This window comes from Pimephales promelas, chromosome 7 (assembly GCF_988280905.1).
Source record: "Pimephales promelas chromosome 7, fPimPro1.hap1.1, whole genome shotgun sequence".
NCBI lineage: Eukaryota > Metazoa > Chordata > Actinopteri > Cypriniformes > Leuciscidae > Pimephales > Pimephales promelas.
In genome coordinates, this window is record NC_142775.1 from 17,149,546 (window position 1) to 17,166,407 (window position 16,862).

A 16,862-nucleotide genomic window follows, 5' to 3' on the forward strand; every position below is an offset into this window, starting at 1 on the left:
TTTATAATACACAACAATAATCGTACACGCTTCAAGGTATTACTGAGAAACGAATCTTGATATCATGTGGTTAAGAAACAAAGCATTTTTATATTCCTATAACTGCTTTAAGGTACTGAAGTTTCTCCGGTGTCTCTAGGACAGGTTGGCCTATGAAGTTCGGAAACCAAAAGAAAACAAACAAAACGACTGACTTCTCAGAGTCCTCCAAAAAAGTAGCGCTCTGCAGAACGCCAAGGGGCCGAACACACACGGGAGGAGATTCTACAAAAAAAGCCTGCAAGAAATGATCAGGTCAGCATACGAAAAAGAGTTCACATCCAAAGACCTGCCCTCCATGGGGCAAAAAAAAAATAGCAGCCGGCGTTGTAGGTTCTTCGATTCATTAGTCTCCGAATCGAGCCAGCACATTCAAAAACCAAAACAAAAATCAAAAACAGAAGAGAACTACTTCACACAGAGATCCACACAACATTTTTCAACAGCACGCAAGGCTGTACGCAAGAGGGGTTTCTTCAGGAGGGAGGGTTTCAGAGGGTCACGCAGAACATAGCAGATAACATCCAATAGGAGCGCTGCAACAGGGAATAACGTGACGCCTCTAAACTTCAGCAAAGTCCTTCAGCTGAAAACTATCATTCCCAGCAGGCAAAACACACAGCCTAGGATGATGTGCTTGTCCTGAGCTCAGAAAGACGAGGATAAAAACAACTCATCCAATTAAAGCCAGTGTTCTTCAATGCCCTTCTCAAACAGAGAGTGAAGGAAATGGTGAGTTGCAGTAGAGTAAAAAGAACGATGTGGTTGATCAATCCTCGGATATGGCAGCTGGAAGAACTTGTGCATGATGGACAGGTTGAATGAGGGATGGGCTTAGTCCTCGTCATCGTTTTCGTCAAATTCGTCATCGTCCTCATCATCCTCGCCCATGTAGGAGACGGGGGTCTCGACCCGAGAGCCGCTGTAGTGGGAGTCGTTAGAACTCGAGGCCATCGTGCCGTCTGCTCCAACGTCACTGTCAGAGAAAACGGATGAAAGGGAAACATGATGAAGACACTTAGACTAACTCTTTTAAAAGGGATAGTCCACTAAAATCTCCCTTGTGTCAATGCAAACTCGTATGACTGACTGACTTACACAATAGTGGTGGGCGATCTTTGTTTTTTTGCACACCTGGCATCGAAGCGGTTCTCATTTGCACTTGAATATGTTCTACACTATAAAATCTGGTGAAATATAATACTTAACATAAGGTGCTTTATGTAGTTTTTAGCGGCCTCTAGTAGTGATGTTTCAGATTGCAACAACAGCGCTCATGCAGTTGTGCGTGCTCGAACTCAAGAGCGAGCATTCCGGCCACACTGAGTCTTTACACACACCGGAGAAAGCATCACACAACATTCTGGAAACGCATGTAAACTCCAACTGCAATGTTACAATAATGGGCTACTTTTATGAGCTTGACATTGAACTAATGCTCCATGCTCGTACCATGATAATATTACATTGACTGCATTTAGATGCTCATAATTCAAACGCTCTGCTGATGTTGATCCGAGTCAAGTTTAGCCTGACGACCTTGAGCAGATACATTTTTGTTTTGTTTTTTATATTTAGTTAAGTGGAGTTTGTGTTGGAGTCCGTGTTGTGCTGGAGGTAGGTTGTTTTTTGGTGTTATGGTCAGCTGCAGTGCCGTCGCATAGACCGTATATAAAAAGGAGAGAGGCTCGGGAGTACGCATGCACGTCACATCCGATGGATTTCGCAGAAAATCCGACCAGGAGACTTCACATAGCAATTAGGAATACTGGCCTTCAGAGGTAATAGCAAAACCCGTCAAGTGGATCATTGTAATGTGTGATTACAACCCCTTCACACACAGGCAATAAAAAAAGGATTCATTTTAGAAAAGTTACATATAGCACCTTTAATATAAAACTTCGTCATAGCTACTTACTTAGCTACTGAAATATATTTGCTTTTTCTGGGACTACTAAATGTGTTCCTGCAACGGGAATATTCTCCGGCTAGATTCTTCTGTCTTGTATGGACAGAAGTGCATTTCTGAGCTTGTATTTTGGGTTAAGCTGCTTTGCTTTGACATTGTGGAAAATAGAATGGTGGAAATAAAATAATTTTACCTTTTTACCCGTTATTATCAATCTAAATTAATCTATTGAAATTGTTATTGCTACGTGCTCTTTATTTAGGCTATTATAGTTTGTTCATGTATTTTTCGTTTTTCATTATTTAAATTTAGTTTTTCTATATATAAATTTCATTTTTCAATATTTAAATTTAAGTTTTATTGATATAAATTTCTTTTTCTATCAAAATTTTGCTTATTTATTTAAATCTACCCTACTTTGTCAGTGAGAAAAATATTATAAGACTAAACCTTATTAAAATATTGTTTACGTTAAAAGACCTGTGTGTTTTATTTTACTAGTGCTTGTCCATTCTCAGAACATATAAGCTCTGCTCGCGTGAGGCAAGCCGCTTCCCACTCACCGCTGCTCTTGTAGTTTATTAAAAGTTTATTAACTCTGAACGCATCACGTCTCGCCTGTTTATCTATATTGTACCAAATACGACACTGCATTCCCTTGTGAAGTTGTTTGGAAGAACGGTTCTCGAAATAGTCAAAATGCAAACGGACAGACAGACATTCTGAAGCTTCGAATATTCAATGTTCATTACTACCAAAGCTTCGAAAAACACAAAAAATGGGTATATGGACCAGCCCTAGTCTCTTATTTGTACAAAAGTACAATAAAAAGATTAATATTGTGAAATATTACTAGTTTAAAATAATTGCCTTATATTTTTTTATACATTCAAAAAAATTTAAATGGCAAAGCTGAATTTTTCTTTTGCCACATGATCCTGCAGAATTCTAAAATGCTTATTTGGTGTTCAGGAAACATTTCTTATTAATCATTTTTTTTCCAAGATTCTTTGATGAATAAGTCATAGCTTTTGAAAAGAATAGCATTTATTTTAAATAGATCTACTTTTTTATTGTTTCATTTTTTTATTGAACAATTTATTGCATCACTGCTGAATAAACATTAAATCCTTTTTTTTTTAAATTATTATTATCTTAGCGAGCCCACAGTTTTGAATGGTAGTAAATGACTGGAAACTATCATTGTGTAACCTGATTCAATAACTACTCTTGCTTCCAACTTCCATCCATTTTATTAATGAACAACTGAAAGGTGCACACAACAGAAACTCACCTCCCAACATGAAAGCGGCCTCCATTAGCAGATGAAGCCCCTGTCATGTAGACATTACTGATAGGCCCCTGTGCCATTTCTGCATGCAAAAAAGTAAGCATTAAATTAAACATTTGATCTTTTGATACACATACACTTCGATGGGGTGGCCAACTGGCACTAACCTGTAACATAGGGCTCCAGTGCTTTGGGGACCAAGCTCCTGGCAGTCTTCAGGTCCTCGGCGGAGCACTTACCCACCTCAAGGCCACAAGCCATGCCCATGCGCTTCAAAACCTCAATGTCATCGTGAATCTCGAACATGCTATCAAAGTTGAAGAGGTACTCAAACCTGACCACAAACGGAAGTAATGAGAAAAGGTGTGTGAGGTGAGGATCTTTGATTTGCCAGACATGCCACCAACAGCCTACAAGGATCATACTTGTCATTGGAGATGCTGCAGTCAATGACTGTTTTCTTGCTGGTGTTGACGATGATAAATGGCAGGTGAATGACCGAGTTGGCGGGTGGGGGTCTTTTCGTCTGTTGTTCTCTCTGGCGGTTCCGCTGTACAAGGTTCTTGAAGGCAATTTGCTGCAATTGAAACAATATATTACTTTTCAAATGGTCATCATCATCAAGATTAAATAATTCTTATAAAACAAAAAAGCAACTTCTGACCTGTAAAATAAGTTCTTGAAGTTGTGACTGTTTTTGTTTGATTCTCTCCAAACGTCTTTGCCTCTCCACCTTAAAAAAAAACACAGTCAGTTTGAACTCCAATTCAAATGTTGATTACTGTATCAAAAAAGTTCATCAAAACTGACAAGAAGAGGGTATTCAAAATTCACAAATAACTTTAAGGGAAGATTTTAATCCACTTCAAATCGGAAATCTCAAAAAAGGTTAGTTAAATAAAAGGACCAGTGCGCCCACCTCCAGGTTCTGGCACTCCTGAGCAGAGTTTGTGGGCAGGCCAATCCATTTGATCTCTTTTTTCTCCTTGGAGATGATGTTCATGGCCATCAGCACATTGAGCGCATCGTACACACGCCGTCGAATGTTCTTCTGGTCATACACATGCTGAGAAGAAACAAACACAGAAAGTGAAGCACTATTCATTATGGGATGTATGTGAAAAAGCAACTCTTTAATAGGTTTAAAAAGCTGGACTTCTTCTGCACTCAACAAACAAAGTCGTGGATCAATGTCTGGCCACAGGAAGAGGCTTACCGCATCGTTAGGGGAGATATGATTATCGCCAGAGCTGAACTCAGCCACAAGCTCATCAGCAACCTCATTGTAGGTTGTGACACCCTTCCGCTGGACCTTCTCACAAACCTTCATGGAGAAATGTCTGAGGCCTTTCCCATTCTTCTCCCCCTTCTTACCCCTCTTCCTGAAGAAAAGCCAGACAAAAACCAAATTATTGCATGATATTTAACATCATGATAAAAAAAATGGTTTGCTGCTGCTTTGTAGGAATTTCCATAATAAAAAAAAAAAAGTTCTGTAGTGGTCCCATGGTACTTCTAGGAAAGCAAAGCAAATATTTTTCTCTCTTGATTAAATATAAGGCGAATTTAAAATATTTTGACTATAGCCAAATAGTAATTTTTTTATATTATTGATTACTCCCATGAAAACAAACTGTAAAAACTAATTAGTTTATATTATTATAATAGCCGCGTTTCCACTGCCGGGCTAGGGCTGGGCCAGAGCTAACAGTGAGCCGGGCCGAGCTAGTGGCCTCGGGCCTCAAGCACCGGGCTTGCGTTTCCACTGCCGGGCCAGTAGCCCCACAGCGCTGCCCCAGACCCCACCCCTAACACGCCTTTCAGGATCAAACGTCATAAAACCCAACCCATTTCAGCGGGTATTATGAATTAATTTATTTTTTAAATTAGGAAGATATCATGTATATTAACTCAACTGCCGTAGTGGCTGCAATAGTGTCCCGAGACCAGTACAGGCGATTCTCCATTTCAAGCGGCGATTTTTTGCGCGATATAACAAGTAGGGCTGCGGGCACGTTTTCAAGTTATTCATTAATCGTTAACCGAGGCCCATCGGTTAATACTCGGTGCATAGTGTGCGCGCCGCAACCTCGAGATACAGAGTAAATTTTTAACACCTTTAATAACTGATTGGACCCCATTTGAAACGAAATTAATTTATAGAAATAAAACGCAGCAAGTACGGAGCAGTTAAAGCCCATATTTCCATCACCCTTCAAACTGAAATTGCCAATTGAAAATAAGCAAAACGTCCATTTCACAAAAACTCCGTGTCTGCAAATAATAATAATAATAATAATAACCATCATCATCATTATTGTAACATTTTATTAGGCTGCATATGTAGAAGACGTCTTTATCCAAAAAAGGAACAGAGCACAAATAAACACAATATTTTTGACAAATATCAGCGCATATCCAGTGTGTGTGGAGCACGCACTGATGGCTGCGAGACGCCCATGTGAACAGTTTCATTGCATTTCTTTCAGTGGAAACAACTTAAAATACTCTTTAATTTCTGGTCATACAGAAAATAATAATAATACATTATTCGCAAATACATTTATTTATAACAAGAAAACGTTGTGCTTTAACAATTAATCAAGGCGCGCTTCATGATCTCCGTGAACTGAAGCGCGAGACCTGAAACAGCCACCGCATTCGAATTTGTTCGTTTTAAATTGGACATTTAAAGCTTTAGTCTACAGGGGTTATATCCTTTGTAGATTAAAGCTTTAAATGTCCAATTTAAAACGAACAAATTCGAATCGAAAGCCAATATCTTCTATGTTTATGTAGCTTAATTTCTCTCTAAATGTGCATCCGGAGATGGAGATATGTTTTTAGCCGAAAATCATTTAGAAAACAATAGTTTATTAATAAACAATTAATGCCTCGTTATTTTATATTATTTTATTATCAGACACATTTATTATAGCCTATAAATCACCCATAAATCCCCTTTCTGTAGGCTGTGGTTACGGCTCTTCTCATTCAGCACTGCGGGGAAAATATCATTTCCAGGTTCTAATTTGGCCTCAGAAAACCAGTAAAATATTTTTTTTTTTTCATATTAATTTGTCAAATATTTTAAATGTTTAAGGGGCAAAAAAATCAAACAAATATCTGAAAATTCGTCGATATGTAGCTATATATAGCCTTTGTTGCGCAGCATTTGGCATAGGCCTACAGTTCAAATTAAAATGTTATGCAATTTTAAACGGTTAATCGGTTAAACATGGACACCCCTATGTGCATCTTGCTTCAGATCATAACGTTCCTTAACACCGATAAACTCCGCCTTTTACCTTGAGCACGCCTCTAGCCCGAGCTGGCCCCCTCTGGCCCAAGGTATTCGACGGGCCAGAAATCCTGGCCGTTGGCCCTGAGGAAGCCCCGATCAAGCCCCGGAAGTGACAGTGGAAACGCGACTGGCCCTGGCACGCACTAGCACGGCCCGGCCCTGGCCCGGCAGTGGAAACGCGGATGATAATACTAATTCTAAGTTAATTTGATCAACTTGTTTATTTTAACTGGTTGCATTTTTTCTTGCATAGTGCTTTTAGTGTGAGAAAAGACCCTTACAAATAAAATGTATAATAATAATAATAATAATAATAACAACTTTGTAATCATGTGGTTTGTCAGGTTTTTTTAGGCGACCACCACAGACCATTAACCCCCTTTTTAAAGACAAATCCAAAGCAACTTATTTTGTCGGGTCAAAAAGCGAGAGTGCTAGTGCGTGCAAGGGCCAGTTCAGATTCACTGTCACTTCTGGGGCTTGATTGAGTCTCATCAGGGCTTCCCCGGGGCAAACGACCAGGGGTTTTTGGACCGCCGAATACCCTGGCCAAAAGTGGGGCTTGAGGAGTGGACATAGACAAAGGTGGAGGAGAGACTAAACACTGCTGCTTATTTCCCATGTTATGATTCAAGCTAACTTTAACAATTAAGTTGTTTTAAACAAAATTCAGCTCAAAACTCACTTCCAGACACCACCGTATGTTTGAAATAACTTCCGATCCGATGGGTATTCTGATCACCATATGATTGTAGGGCTGAAACGATTAGTTGACAATAAGAAATTGACAACAAATATAGTTGTCATCCTTCGAGTAGTCGTCTGATCTCACTTGACCTAATGAACGGCGTGCAATATCGCGATTTGACCGCTACGGCGCAAGAGTGTAATAATCCAGCCCTTTATAAATGCTACTGAGCTAAAAGAAAAAACAGCGCGAATTATGAATTAAGGTTTGGGAAAGTTTCACAAAACTTGAAAACCAACAATGCCATCTTGTGCAATACATGCAAGGCGGAACTTGCTTTTCACGGGAACACAACATGCATGTTGGAGCACTTAAAGAGGAAACATCCCATGAAAAAAAGAAGAGCCATTGAGAATTGAGTGTTCTCCAGCTGGAGCTAACTAACCAGTGGTAAATCTCTTTATTAGATCATGCAATACTATTAATAGTAATAATATTATCAATAATAATATAATAACAGTAATCTGATGATTTTTGTTTGCATAGAATAAAGCTTGATCCAGCTTAGGAGTCAGGGCTGTTTTTATTATTGTAACACTACTCTTATCACTTGCCTGTATTTTGTTCCATAATAATAATAATAATAATAATAGAAGACTTACAAAAGGAGATGTTAGGAAGAATATCATGGCAGTTACTTTTTCTTTTTAGTTTAAATTAAAAGGTGAATGAGAACGTCTCTGTCAGTTCAATTGTCATGTAAAAAAAGATTGAATTTTATATTTAGCGCAGCAGGGCTACTGGCACGACATTGGAAACGCAACTTGATTTGGGCCTCTGTGCTTAAGGTCCGAGAGTATTGGCCACTCCCAGAACGTTGTTAGACCTGGCTCGCACTGGCCCTACAGAGGAAAAGCGGCTAACGACAGAAAAGCACCTGGAACCACAAAATCTATTCCAGAAAGAGAAATCTAATCACGCTGTAACATAGTATGCTGACTTACCCTGAAGACCACGGAGAGGCTTCCGATGGTTGACTCTGGGTGATAAACTGAGAGCTGGGTGTGTGTGGGCTGTTCATTAGGATCACATTGGAGCCACTGGGCCTCTGAGGTGTGCTGATGAGCTGTGAGAGAGACAATCAGGTTACAAGATAATTCAGCAAACATAATGAAAAAAAGTAATTGATGCTGTATACTGAAATATGATATTAAACATCTTCACAAAATGCTGACTGTGTTTCTTTTTATGCTGGTTACACAAATGTCACTGTTCTTATTCTCATTACTCACTGACATATGGCAAGAAATTAACAGCAGCTGTGAATATGCAGGTGGCTAAACAGCAAGTGTCAGTTAAAGGAGCCAACAATTCCCCTTTCCTAAATCCATGTTTTAGTTGTTATGGGAAGCCTGTGACATGGAAGACATCTGACAAACCTTGATTCTGTCCCCTAATTGAAAGCTGCATCCCTTCCTTGTATATATTAAAGCAGCTGAAAACACAAAGCTTTAAGCTCAGACAGAATACATATTGCACAACTGTTCCCATCCCTGAGGAGTAGATACTTCACTCCTTCATTGATTACTGTGAATTGCGCCATCTGGATTAATAAAAACTGTAAATTAACAGAACCATTCTTGGAAATCTATTTCAGCCTGAACTGACAGATCAGAATTCAGGTAAGTCTCTTTCTTTATTCAGGAGATGTCAATTGTTCAGCATCCTGCAAAATGCAAGCAGCATCTGAGACCCTAGATATGCTTAAAACATTAAAAGGGCTAAGGCAACTTTTCCAGATGTCCATTAGCTCTTCCCATTCTGACGCCTAGCTACTCATAGTTGATGTAAATGTGAGTCACTTGCAGGGCTCAAAAATAAAATTGGCCAGATGGCCCGGGCCCAAAAGTGAGAGTTTTGTGCCAGCCGACGAAAGTGCAACTTGCCCTATTTTGCTAATGCCAGCTTTTTTAGTTTGAAAGCTCTAAGATTTGTTGATCGTAATGAGTGTGTGTATATGTATATATATATGTGTGTGTGTATGCGTCAGGGGTGTAACGATACATGTATTCGTATTGAACCGTTCGGTACAAGGCTTTCGGTTCGGTTTTTGGTACGCATTTTTGAACCGAATGGTTCGTTGGACCATTTTTCTGTTATTTCAAATCTAGGCGAGTCGTGCGTGGCAAGCGCGCTCATGGACGCTGGCGGGACCACAACATTTTCCAACATCAAATGGCAAATGTAATGTAAGCGGAACGACACTGAGCTACAGTACTCGTTATTGTGTGGTTGACGGACCTTTTATCAGTTTGGACCAATGCAGCGAGAGCCAATCTTGATCATCCGCACTGTTACTACACAGCCAAATCCAGTAAAGAAAACATTTGAATTCAACACTGAAGTAATAACATCGCTGCGAGATCTAGTGAGAAACACATTTCTCCGTTATAAACGGATCAAACCGCGCTAACGTGGAAACCAGAATCATTGTGCCATAAAAGAACTATGCAGTGTCCACAGATCAGCACCATTCACCATGGATTTACTGTAAATTATATATATAATCTTATGCCTTGCTTTGTTGAAACTGCAAGAAAGACTTATGATGGTTAAATTAAAAATGTATGGAATGTTCAATAAGTAATGTTCTGCTCAATTGCCATGAATGATGGTTAAAGCTGTCAAACAGCAACATTATAGTTGTACAAGGGCTATTCTCTAATCTTATGCCTTGCTTTGTTGAAACTGCAAGAAAGACTTATGATGGTTAAATTAAAATGGATGGAATATTAAATAAATAATGCTCTGCTCAATTGCCATGAATGATGGTTAAAGCTGTCAAACAGCAACATTATAGTTGTAAAAGGGCTATTCTGCAAATAAAATGTTGTAGTGAAAAATATATACTAGCACAATTTTAAGAACCTTAAATATACACTAGCATTCAAAAGTTTAGGGTCAGGTTGTTTTTGTTTTTTTGTTAAAAAGAAATTAAGACTGTTGTTCTGCAAGGACACGTTAAATTGATCAAAAGTGTCACTAAAGACATTTATAATGAGCTGTTCATTTGAACTTGAATGTTTATATGTGAATAAAAGCTTAAATTAAACCTGTTCATCATGTAAAGTTATCGGTCTCTTCAGAAAATTTGGACTAAACCACTCAATTCATAAAGATTTGTTTTACAATATCTTTATGAACTTTTTGAAGCATCGAGGTGTTATTTGGGACAGAAAGCTCTCCGATTTCATAAAAAAAGATCTTGTGTTCCGAAGATTAATGAAAGTCTTACGGGTTCGGAACGACATGAGGATGACTCAAATAATGACAAAATTTGCTTTTTGGGGTGAACTATCCCTTTAAGAAGGACAGATGTTTTGAACACTGTCTGATAATAAAAATGTTTCTTGAGCATTGCTGCTGAAAATTCTGCATTTTGCCATGACTAGAATAAATTACCTTTAAAATATATTACATTGGAAAACAGTTATTTTAAATAATCATAAAACTTCACAATATTACTGTTTTTAGATGTATTTTTGATCAAATAAATGCAGCGTTGGTAGTATAAGAGACTTCTTTCAGAAACCTTTTTAAAAATCTTACCGATACCAAACTTTTGAACAATAGTGTATGGTGCTATATTTTGGGGTGGGATCTGTGAAAATATTGAAAGGGAAAACAGAAATGCATTATATGAAATATATTATTTTTGAGCCCTGCACTTAGCATCACTACAGTAACTGATAAACTAGACATTATCCACAATGCCTGAACAAACATCCAATTAGAGCATTGGCTAAACAACATTGAGGACAGACAGGAGAGCCCTGAAAAAAATTGCATGGGATGTGAATAAGGCTAACGGCTGCATTTACATTACACAGATCAAGAGACCCAATTCCCATTTGGCACAAATCAGATATTACCCACAAAAATAAAAAATTACTTGGACTCCAATATTCTCAGATCGGTTTCAGGCCTCATTCATATGAGGAAATAAATCTGATGTGAATCAGATAAGTACATTTGTATGGAAAGATCTGATATTCCCATCAATAAATGTACATCACTGAAAAACCAATGATGCTAAATGAACCAACCATGACCATGAATGTTTTCAATGCCCAGGCTGCAATAAGGGCCTTTTTTTCCCTCCACCTTAAGAGACCAATGTTTTGTTGACCTTTAAAGACGGTGCAGAAAGCAAACACTTTTTTTGTATTATCAATTCGTCTGCATTTGCAAAACGTGCCATTTTTACTTCCTATTCGGGGTCAGTATGTATACCTTGGGTTGTTTCATCATGGTGTAAATGCAGATACCAGATATGGGTCACTTTTAAAAGATGAAAGATGGTCGTCAAAAAACAAAAACAAAAAAACAAACAAACAAAAAAACGGATAGTCAACAAGTCGAAATTGGGCATCAAGACCTGCAGTGTAAATGCCACCTATGTTATCTTACCATATGTGGTGTGATGTTTACGTTGGAAGGGCCCAGTGTTTTTGGCAAAAGCTGCTTTCCAACAGCCAATGACTGTGGATGCACCGTTACTAAAGACAGCACACCTGGAAGGGTAGTATTCACAGAAGACATCTTAATGCAGTGCTATATAAGGTCAAGCAGGTGTCTGAGTGTTTGTGAAGCATTACTGTAAGGTCAAACATCCTTGAATATCAAAATTCAGCTATTATCTTGAAAAACTTCCTCTTACCTTTGCCAGGGCTCAAGTTCTGATCAATGAAAACCTTCAGCTCCCCATTGGCCTCAATCAGACCAGCCTGTGGAGAAGATGACCATTCAAACTCATTGACTATCGCACTATTTTCAGTCCCTAACATCTAATAGAGATAGAGAATACTCACATCTTTGGCCATGATCCCTGGGGCTGAGGAAATAGATGCTTGGTCTAGCTGAAAAACCTGAGCCAATTTTCCACAACAAAATGACTCTGCAACAGAATTGAAAACTGGTTAGGCAAAAGAGCCAAGGACAATCGAAGACTGTAACCGCCAAGGACACAACACAAATCTTTGTTAGAGAAAGTGACTAATGAGAAAAGTTTTCATTTCATTTCATAAGATGCAAAGATCAATATGATTTTCAAACAAGTACATCTCACAGTTTTAGGTGGTTCCTTGATCTATGAACAGAAATGGCTGGGTCTTTTTACAGTAGGCCTAATTTTTTGTCTTCATGCCTAAACCCCCTGCGAACAAGCATTCATCCAAAATGCTAAATTTTCACAATAACTAAAAAAAAAGTGACAATGGCACTCTGCGTGTTTGAAAACCACCATTGGGTCATCAGGATGTTTTATTGGATGATTATTACCAGTAAAATACTAAACATACAAAGCTTGATGATTTGGGTTGAAATTAATCCAAATTAAAGTGATAGTTTACCCAGAAATGAAAATGAAGTCATTACTCACCCCCCCCCCCCCCCCCATGCTGTACCAACCCCGTAAGATCTTCGTTCATCTTCGGAACACAAATGAAGATATATTGTTTATTCAATTTGAGAGGTGGATCACTGCTACATAGGCTCCTAAGGGATCGAAACTTGACAGCCCAGAAAGTCGGAAGAAAATGTTTAAATATTCCATGTGACTACAGTGGCTCCACTATAAAATTATCAAGCGACGAGAATACGTTTCGTGCGAAAAAAAAAAAAAAAAAAAACGACTTTATCCAACTACTCAATTTCTTCCTTCTGGGCCTGAGACAAGAGTTCAAGAGATTTCCACGACACATGCGCGAGAATTGACCTAAGGCTAAGCCACGCCCCCTCCACTCACTCAGACAAACAGTCAACATTCGTGCATGGGTGCTATGGCAGCGGTCACAGTAGGAGACATTTCACAGGAGGCAGTTGGTGATTTTTGGAGACAGAAAGATTATATGTCATCTTGAATTCACCTTAAGGTCCTTAACTATGCATTGGAGGGTTATATTAATACTTTTATTGTTGAGAAGGTCGATGAAAAGCTTCAGCTTCAGGCAAAAATGTACAGGTCACAGTGTAAACGTGATAAACCGCATATCGTTGCCATTGCCGTTTGGTGCTACAGTATTTACATAAATCATTCAGCACAACATTGTTAACATTTGTAATCTCGGTTATTAACATATTAATGAAGCTAAGTGACATGATGTACAACGCAGCTAGAAGCTAACGTTAATGTCTTCTAATGTAACGTTACGTCTAACGTTAAACTAACGTTTTGTTAGAGATTTTAAAGATAACGTCCAAATACGTTGTTGACTTAACTTAGATCAGATGTAGACATCCTTGTTTAAAAGGGGGGTTGATTGCGATTTCACTTTTTTTTATTTTAAATAGTGTGTAATGTTGCTGTTGGTGCATGAACAGTATCTGCAAAGTTGCAGCGCTGAAAGTACAGTGTTTAGTTGGTGTTGTGGTCTACCGTAACTTAACTGTAACTTAACCGTAACTGTAACTTAATCGCATAACTTAATGCAGAGCAGACACTTATCTTGGTTGAGATGTGGCTTGGGACAGGGTAAAAGAAATACACACCGTTGCCCAGTCTCTCGGGAACCTAGTGTCAGAGTTGCATGTACCCCATGCACACTGTTTGACCATTTTAAACTTAAAATAACAAGAAAAAACTAATGAAAACTGACTAACTGAAATGCATTTCAATGGAAGTGGAAGCAGAGAATGTCCGAGTGTATTGGGTTAGCTGCAGACTGTGATTGGCTCATCGCGTTTGAGGGAGTGGTTTAGCCATAGGTCAATTGCGCACGAAGTAGTAGAATAACAACGCAATTCTTGCGCATGCGTCATGGAAATCTCTTGAACTCTCGTCTCAGGCTTTTTTTGTTGTTTTTTTTTTCCCGCACAAAAAGTATTCTCGTCGCTTGATAAACTTATAGTTGAGCCACTGTAGTCTCATGGAATATTTAAACATTTTCTTCAATGCCTTTCTGGGCTGTCAAGTTTCAATCCCTTAGGGTGCCTATGTAGCAGTGATCCACCTCTCAAATTTAATCAAAAATATCTTCATTTGTGTTCCGAAGATGAACGAAGCTCTTACGGGGTTGGTACAGCATGGGGGTGAGTAATTAATGACTTAATTTTCATTTTTGGTTGAACTAACCCTTTAATACTGCACTTTACTATGGTACTACTGTACACCCAAAGCGCTCCATCATATAATATTTACTTCCATCATATCGCTTCACAGTCATAAGGTGGTCCTCACCTCTTAATATTTTTGTTTGGAACATCAAACTGACCATTATGTCTCAACCTCAAGATATAATATATTACTTATTTGTTTACTGAAATGTTGTATAAAAAACAACATCATACTTGTAGTCATGCTATAGGCTAATATACTGAATTTCATCCGCTATTCTGGTCGTATGCAGGTTTGGCGAGTGTGACACTCTTGCTAGTGTGAATGAGAAATGGACTGACACCCTGTCACAGGTAAAATGGACTAAAATAAGACTTGAGCCTACTTTCGAGCCCACATTCAGGCACAGTGAGAATGCAAAGATAATTGGATTCTTTAACAAGCAATTCACTTAAAATGGTTTGCTTATGTAAAATGCGGTCTAGGTAGGAAGCTCTCTAGATTGAGACACAACCATAAGTGATGAAAACGAGGCCCGCCGATTTGCTTCCAAAGCACTCATGCAGCTTATATTACCAGACAAAGACGTCGACGAATCTTTCCATCGCTTTAACATCAAAACTTCAGCACGTGCACTCAAAAAAACGCATGCAATATTTATTAAAACCATCCATATGCAACAGTTCCTGTCGTTTTGAATAACTTTTTAGCAAAAGCAATGGGCCCTAAAATATAGAAACTATTCATGGTCAATGTCCTAAGTTATAAAAAGCATGTAAACACAAAGCAGAACGAGTATCCGTTGTATTCGTTTATATTTCCGCTCTCACATAATGCACATTCGGTGCTGTATTATACTATAATAAAGCGTGTTAGCCCAGTTAGCTAGCTGCCTTTCAAACACGTTTTGGAATGAAACCCAGTTCTAAATGTGATCAAAACGTACCCCCACCTGTTTAAATGCGATCAGGTCGGATATTGTGCATTTCCTCGTAGCGTTTTGCTAGCGGATCGTACTTAAATGGCCATCTGGAAATGAAGTGTGTAAACTTTCCTCTGAACTTACAGTCCTGAAAGCCCTTTGCCTTCTTAGGTGCTGTTTTTGTTGGCATAGCCAGTTAGCAAGAGGACAGAGGAAGAGGAGGTCTGAACCCCATCCCTCAAACAGGAAACAAAGATAAATCAAATAATACGAAAACTAAAATCTCATGAGCAATGCATGATCATGCTTTTGTAACGAGTTTGCATTTGGGAGATGTTTGATTCTAAGATCATGGCACATTCATAAAACCCAAAATGGATGCGGATGTTAGATGCATGCACATAAAAGACGCATGGCAACTGGGAAATCATCATGCATGCTTTCAAAAAGGAATTTAAATTATCTAAATGTTTTATAGAGAGTTTCTGCAGTTTATCTTTAGCACAGTATATTAAAAAAGATCTCTTTAAATGTGGCAACACAGTCACAACACTATACTGCTGGAGGGTGACAGAATTCATTGGTTTACCATAGCATGAGTTTAGATTACTAAAAATCCTTCACAAATGGAAAATAATATATCAAACTAGAACACACTTGTTTACCAAGTCATCAGAACTAATTTAACAAGCAAGGTGGTTTTGGTTTAATGCCTGGCAGCCATTTTACATGGAAGCTAAAGCAAAGCCAACATGCAGTGATGCTTTAATAGCTTGCTAGCTGATGTGACAGGTCCTTATGATGACCTAAACTACTTATAATCTAGTTCTCTTACACCCCTCACGGTTATGCACAATTAACAATAGCCTAACGGTTGCATTTCGCAAAAGTAACGTTATTTAAAAACACTTTAGAGCGAACATAGGCTAAAGAGGTTAAGCTAGCGACCAGGCGAGCTAACGTTAACGTTAGTAAGCTAACTTCCACTCAAATCGAGGTCATCTCCGCTTCTTTCATTTAATCAACCTAGGGTCTGCATACTATTGTTTACTACACGTCCAGTGTTGTATACCAGTGCTTTTCCATGCAATGGCCAATCATTACTGAAGATCAGTGCGGATTTCCTATTGCATGGTATCGTTAACGTTACTGACAAAAGCATTTGACATGGGTTAGCTTGTTGGCTAACAGAGACAGACCTTTTCGATCTTTCACATGAGTGATAATTAATCCGGACCAACGGTTAACAGACTAACGATCATGGATTCCATTATGTATAACGTTAATAACGTAAAGATACACGCTGATGTTACAGACTGGGTTGGCTGGCAGACGCAGTTAACAGTTATTGCATGCCAAATTCTCTTTTCATGTTCAAACTCAGATAAATGACAGCTCCTTTTTGCAATGAGGAATTATTGATACAGAAAATATCGGTCAAAGCTGTGTACGTGGACTCAAAGCCCCCCCTGGTTTCACTTACGGTCGGTTGCATCCGCCTTCAACTGTCTAGTGCTGAATGAATAGGATCGCACACAGTAGAAATTGCTCCCTCTCTGGGTCTGTAAAACTGAGCTTGGCGGTGTCTACGCCAC

The 16,862-nt window shown here is 38.7% G+C and overlaps 1 protein-coding gene across 4 annotated transcripts; it reads right to left on the minus strand.

The window, feature by feature from the left end:
- Window positions 1-338: 338 nt before the first annotated feature.
- tfdp1a (transcription factor Dp-1, a) lies at window positions 339-16,862 on the minus strand. Of its 4 annotated transcripts, none has more exons than XM_039687164.2 (12): window positions 16,751-16,862; window positions 12,103-12,188; window positions 11,952-12,018; window positions 11,702-11,805; window positions 8,236-8,357; window positions 4,456-4,621; window positions 4,159-4,305; window positions 3,904-3,972; window positions 3,665-3,816; window positions 3,407-3,573; window positions 3,243-3,321; window positions 339-1,015 (listed from the first exon to the last, which is right to left on the minus strand). In XM_039687164.2, the coding sequence occupies exons 2-12, from the start codon at window positions 12,112-12,114 to the stop codon at window positions 874-876; spliced, it is 1,227 nt and encodes a 408-aa protein (XP_039543098.1). In that variant the 5' UTR covers window positions 12,115-12,188; window positions 16,751-16,862; the 3' UTR covers window positions 339-873. The 4 variants fall into 4 exon arrangements, with proteins under 4 accessions (XP_039543098.1, XP_039543100.1, XP_039543099.1 ...); XM_039687166.2 differs by lacking the exon at window positions 16,751-16,862 and adding an exon at window positions 15,412-15,465; XM_039687165.2 differs by lacking the exon at window positions 16,751-16,862 and adding an exon at window positions 15,298-15,438.

Excerpts from the sequence above, each read along its gene's own strand:
- tfdp1a (XM_039687164.2), bottom strand. Across the intron at positions 8,358-11,701 it reads TAAACATCACACCACATATG|CTCATCAGCACACCTCAGAG; the intron begins GTAAGATAACAT and ends TCTCTCTCACAG. Across the intron at positions 4,306-4,455 it reads ATATCTCCCCTAACGATGCG|CATGTGTATGACCAGAAGAA; the intron begins GTAAGCCTCTTC and ends GTTTCTTCTCAG.